This window comes from Lactuca virosa, chromosome 3 (genome assembly GCF_052849685.1).
Source record: "Lactuca virosa cultivar CGN04683 chromosome 3, Lactuca_virosa_CGN04683_v6, whole genome shotgun sequence".
NCBI classification, from domain to species: domain Eukaryota; kingdom Viridiplantae; phylum Streptophyta; class Magnoliopsida; order Asterales; family Asteraceae; genus Lactuca; species Lactuca virosa.
In genome coordinates, this window is record NC_136428.1 from 146,666,347 (window position 1) to 146,672,510 (window position 6,164).

Genomic DNA, 6,164 nt, shown 5'->3' on the forward strand with positions numbered 1-6,164 from the left:
TGGTTTTTACATATTTATGTATTTTTTTTACTTATATTTCACTGTAAGCTAACTATTAGACATTGTAAATGAAAAGAAAAAACACTAGAGTACTTCAAAATAAATATTTTTCAAAGACGATCCTTAGAAATAAATTCTTCAATTTTTTCTTGAATTCAGTTTGTAGATGAACAAAGTTTATGAATATCTATTTTAAAAAAATATAACTTAATCATTAATTTTCCCAAAATAATGGGATTTTTCTAAAGATTTTCCATAATAATTATAAATTATTTGGCAATATACTAAAATAAAATATAAAATAAGAAAGATAGTTACGGGTCACTTGTTCACGATCAAAATGATTCACAATATTTATAATTTTACAGCTTCTAATTAACACATAACAATTGATTTCTTATATATTCATACCAATAACATTCTATTAGAGATCATTTAAATATTTATGTCAATATAAAAGTATAAATAACAATTCTTAATATTAAATTGATCACAACCTTTAGTACTATATCTGTTTTCATTATTTGTACTATGTTTTTTTTTTTCTAATTATACCTTGGTTGCATTATTAGCTATTGTGTTTTGCTTTCCTACTTTTTGCTTTCCTACTTTTTGCTGCAACTGCAACTGTACTACATAGCTAAAAGAAGGGACGACCAAGAAAAACTATGTGATGCGCTTTCTCTCTACCTTAAGGGTTAAGTATTCACAGAATTAACATGCGAGGGGGGTGAAGCAAAAATGAGAAGCTGCGCCGACGCTGGATAGGTGAAGCAGCGCCGTAGAGGAATACAAAAGCGTCTTGTTTTTATTCTATAATTTAATACAAAAAGTAGATATTTATGACCAAATTAAGCTTCGTAAATGGGATTAGCAAGAAAATGGAAAGCCACATTGGAAACTGCGATCTCTCGTAATTTTATGGAGGGACTAGAATCCCTTCGTCTTCTTCCCTTTTAATCTCTGCTAAACTCACTCCGTAGCCAAGTTTTTAGAAAATGGCCAACACAAGCGGCACTTGGACGATCAAGCCGAACCAGCAACAGTTGCAAAATCGAAAATGTGAAAGCTTTTTAGACGTCGTCTTCTCTTGGTCTTTGTCGGATATACTGAACAAAGATCTCTACAAGTTGCAGGTTTCTTTTATTCTTCTGTTAATTTTTTCTGGCATCTGTTCGTGAATGCACGCATGCAGCTGGACTTATAAACACGGAGTTTCTGATGAAGATCTTATGTTCTTCACAGGTGAAAGAAATTCCGTTGACGTTTTCATCTACAAATGACTATGTGAATTCATTCATCTTTCCGCTTCTCGAGGAAACACATGCAGATTTGCTATCCCAACTTGCTGGAATCTCTCAGGCACCGGCAAGTTGTATTTCTGTTCTGCAAAGAATACCAACGGAAAAGGAGACAGAATTTTTTTATCGCATGGTCTTAACTGGGATGGATTATGAGCCACAAGTTGGAGATCTTATTGCCTTGACACAAGTTAAACCCAAATGCATCGATGATCTTGATCGACCAAACAGCCGTTTTCTCATTGCTTATGTGACTGAGTTAGACGACCAACATTACCCAGTGAATATATATATTTTCTCATCAGACCTTATCGAACTCAATGAAGTTGAGACACAGAACCCATCAAAGGCTTTTTCTGTTCATCTGACGAACTTGACTACAAATATGCGTATATGGAGAGCTCTTAATTGGAAGGGTAACATGAGTATCATTGAAAGAACATTGTCGTCGAGTTCCCCTGTAAGTCTTTTTTGGCAGATATATAGATCATAAATATAGAATCATATTTTACATTGTGAAGTTGTTAGTGACTGATTAAATTTTTTTTGTTAGGTCCTTAGTGATAAAATACAGTTATATGAAAACTTCTATAGTTTAGGAAGCTTAGAGGTAGTTTAGGAGTCTTCAATATTAGTGGTAGATATAGATTTCAACTCTTATATATAATTGTCCTAAAAGTATTTCACGTGCGCTGATTATTTTATATCATGGAAAGTATGAAAACGATAAATAAATTTTAATCTGTTCTTTTCTACGTGCCTTAGTTATGCTATTATCAAAAAGATTTCTTTCAAGATTAAGTTACATACCACTTTTTTGATCAACAAGCTTCGATTCAAAATGCCACTTTTTTGTCCATTCCTCACTTTCAGATACTAAACGAGAAGCTTCACATTACTCCTACCGTTTCACTTGCAGGGGATGATAAAATACAATTATATATTTATATGGATACTTCTATAGTTTAGGAAACTTAGAACGTTGTTAACGAGTCTTCAATATTAGTGATAGATATAGATTACTTGTCCTATAAACTTTAATCTGTTCTTTTCTACTAAGTTTTCATTTAGATAAAATATGCAGATACCTCGACTATAGTTTATTACTTTTTTAATATGCGTATATATACAGGTGGCTACAAACTGTAAGGAGTCATATTGTGAAGGAAGAAACGAGGTTATTGACTCAGAACTAAGACCAGCATTTGATTCATTTAATCTTGATAGCTCACAAGGAGAAGCTGTGTTAAGTTGTCTTGCTACTAATAGATGTTGGCATCAAAAGTGTATCAAATTGATTTGGGGTCCTCCAGGGACTGGAAAGACAAAGACTATGGCTTCATTATTGTTCATGTTGTTAAGGACGAAACAAAGAACGCTTACTTGTGCTCCCACAAATGTTGCGGTGGTAGGAGTTGCAGAGAGGGTATTGAGTATAGTACGCGATCATGATCTGGGATGCCATACTTATGGATTTGGAGACATAGTTTTATTTGGTAACGAAAAAAGAATGAAGATTCATGATGATCATCGAAAGCTTCTTGATGTGTTTCTTGACAACAGAATCAGAGCTCTTTCTAGCAGTTTATCGCAATGGAAATTTCGCGTGAATGGTATGATTAAGTTTCTTGAAGATCCCATGAACGAATACCACCGTTTGATTGTTTCTCCAAAATTGAATATAATCAAGACTAAAACCAAGAAGAAAAAGGAGAGAAAACCCCACGAGAATAGTGAAGAAAAGCAATTAACTTTTGAAGAGTTTGCCATGAAAAGGTTTACTGTTTTTGGAAAGGATCTTATTTCTTGTATCAGAAGCTTATATACTCATTTGCCTACTTCAACCGTTTCACTTGCTTACGCAAAAAAAATGTATCATTCAATCGATTTGATTCAGATGGTTGTGGAGTCTGTGAAGGAGATTGTAACTAATAACAAAAGCTTAAATGAAGCCTTCAATGAAACAGCTGCTTCAAGCGTTGGTGAACTGCATTTTATCAAGTTAAGATTATGTAAAGCTGAATGCCTTCTTGCACTCAAAGAGCTTCGCGATGCATCTGTCATTCCGAAACCTATGAACATATTTAAACTTAAAAGATTTTGTTTGAATAGTGCTTGTTTGATCTTCTGCACTGCGTCAAGCTCTATCAAATTGAGTATGAACAAAATGATGCCTATAGAATTGGTTTTGATCGATGAAGCTGCACAACTTAAAGAATGTGAATCCCTAATCCCTTTGCGGCTTCCAGGTGTTCAAAATGCTGTGCTTGTTGGGGACGAAAGGCAGCTTCCATCTATGGTTCAAAGCAAGGTCATGACGAAAAATGTATCTTTTGTGAACGAAACTGTCACTAAAACTGTACTTTTGCCAAGACACTTGTGGAATCAAAAGAAAATGCATCCACTTGTTTTGTTGCAAATAAGTTACAGTGTGACTGTCATATTAGTTGCAAGAGTTTCAATTTGGAGTTATTTCTGCTATTTTCTTATTACTGACACTTTGATGAATTTGTTTTATACTCGATAGATTTGCGAAGAGGCTAATTTTGGAAGGAGCTTATTCGAAAGACTAGTGTTATTGGGACATGAAAAACACCTACTAAACGTTCAGTACAGGATGGATCCATCAATTAGCCAGTTTCCCAATGCTGAGTTTTACGACAGTAAAATATTGGATGGTCCTAATGTCACTAATAAAGGTCGTGAAAAGCATTTATTGCGACACAGTATGTATGGATCATACTTGTTCATCGATGTAGATTCTGCAAAAGAGGAACTCGACAATAACCATAGCACTAGAAACATGGTGGAAGTCTCAGTGATAGATGAGATTGTTGCAAATCTTTTCAATGGTACATCATTTCTAGTTTTGTGTTCTTTAGTCATATATAGTAAGTTATAAACACATTTTATTTGACAGAATGTGTTGCGAAGAAACAAAAGGTTACAGTTGGCTGCATTTCTCCATACAAGGCTCAGGTCAATGCGATTCAAGTAAAACTTGGCAAGAAGTATAATCGACAGGTGAATGGTTCAACTTTTACTGTGAATGTAAGATCTGTTGATGGGTTTCAAGGTAGCGAAGAAGATGTCATAATATTCTCGACAGTAAGATGTAACTGGAAAGGAAGTGTCGGGTTTCTTTCCAATCGTCAAAGGGCAAATGTAGCCTTAACCAGAGCTAGACATTGCTTGTGGATTGTGGGAAATAAAGAAACCATGATCAAGAGTGGTTCAGTATGGACGACTTTAGTTTCCGATGCCGAAGACCGTGGTTGCGTCTATAGTGCTAGCGAAAACAAGAACTTGGCTCAAGCCATGGTGCAAACCATGGTTGAGTTAGCCCAGTTTGGCCCATTGTTAAAAAAAGATTCAATACTTTTTAAAGATGCAAAATGGAAGGTACAGTATTCAAACTTAACTTTTTAACGTCAATCATACTATTTTTTTAAGGCAGCTAGCGTTTGTTGCACGTGCTACATGGTACAAAACTTGACTTGATTACAATACAAATGATAGTAAGCCTACCACATAAAATAGATATGGTCTCAAATGCCTCTATATATATATTATATATGTTGGAGTATGTTTTCTCTGGTCAAGACTCTTTTGTAGATAGAATCTAGGAGTCCACATATTGAATTAATAGACTAGATGAGAACAGTTATGTTTTGTTTACCAAGATGAGATATATATCTATTTCAGTTTAATGCATGTCAAAGGCAATACATAGGCCATATTTTTTGTCATGTCTTACTTAACAAACAGGCTTTCACCCTTATAAAAGTTAAATATGTTGGATTTACGGCAGGTGGACTTCACCAACACATTTTTGGAAAGATTGGCTAGTATTGAGAGCCTTCATGTTCGTAAGCAAGTTATATCACTTCTCGTTAAGCTCTCTAATGGTTGGCGCCAACTCCAGAAAACCAATAAGAACACTTTTAGCAACACACGGGGAATTTGTGACATGTTAGAGGCATATAATCTCGATGGGCGTTTGTATCTTGTTTGGAGTGTAGACATTGTCTATGAGAACTCACTTTGTGCTCAGGTTTTAAAGATTTGGGATATTTTGCCGTTGTCTCAGATACAACAATGTGCAAAAAGTTTGGAGCAGGTTTTTGGAAATTATACATTGGATATGATCAAACGTTGTCAAACAAAATGTTCTGGAAGGTATGTGTAAAACATTATGTTTCATTCGTGCTAAAATTTGTTTTAGTTTAACTGTGTTAAGTTGATTGTAGAAATCAAGCTTTACCGATGACTTGGCCCGAGGATTTGAGAAATCATCTGAGTAGGGATTTAGCAAGTCAATTCGACAAACTGAGTTTAAGTGGTGAAACTTTACCTAGTTGGCGTAGAAGTGTGAGAGCTCAAGGTCAATGGATGGAAGTAAAGAGATGAACCAATGGTTGTTGATATGCATATGCTTTTAGGTGTGATGTCGAAGGAAAATGTGGATAGTTTTGTTTACATGTCATTTTTTTGGGAACAAGAAAATGAATTTTCTTCTCAACTGTACATCGATTATGTATGTGAAATTTGACTTGATTTGGATCTAATTTTAAAGTATAATGGTGATTGTTGAATCTAATCGTTTTGAAGTTCACTTATACCGCTCCTCACAGTTCATTTGGGCTATAAAGGACTGAACGTTCGGTAGGAAATTTGTTTATCTTTGTTTTTTTAGTAAATTAATGAACATGAACAAGATTTTTTGTTCATTTAGTTAAACAAACATGACATTAATTTCAATAGTTCATTTATGATTGTGCACGTTTGTGTATGTTCGCTCATTTAGATTCGTTTATAGTTTGTTGTTTACGTTCTTACATGTTTGCTTGTGCATTTGTTTAT

The 6,164-nt window shown here is 34.5% G+C and overlaps 1 protein-coding gene across 1 annotated transcript; it reads left to right on the forward strand.

The window, feature by feature from the left end:
* The first annotated feature begins 626 nt into the window (after positions 1–626).
* LOC145166673 (putative ATP-dependent helicase C29A10.10c) lies at positions 627–5,920 on the forward strand. Its single transcript, XM_079085693.1, has 7 exons — positions 627–1,136; positions 1,246–1,761; positions 2,434–3,612; positions 3,829–4,153; positions 4,222–4,703; positions 5,113–5,480; positions 5,552–5,920. The coding sequence occupies exons 1-7, from the start codon at positions 999–1,001 to the stop codon at positions 5,709–5,711; spliced, it is 3,168 nt and encodes a 1,055-aa protein (XP_078941819.1). The 5' UTR covers positions 627–998; the 3' UTR covers positions 5,712–5,920.
* Positions 5,921–6,164: the final 244 nt, after the last annotated feature.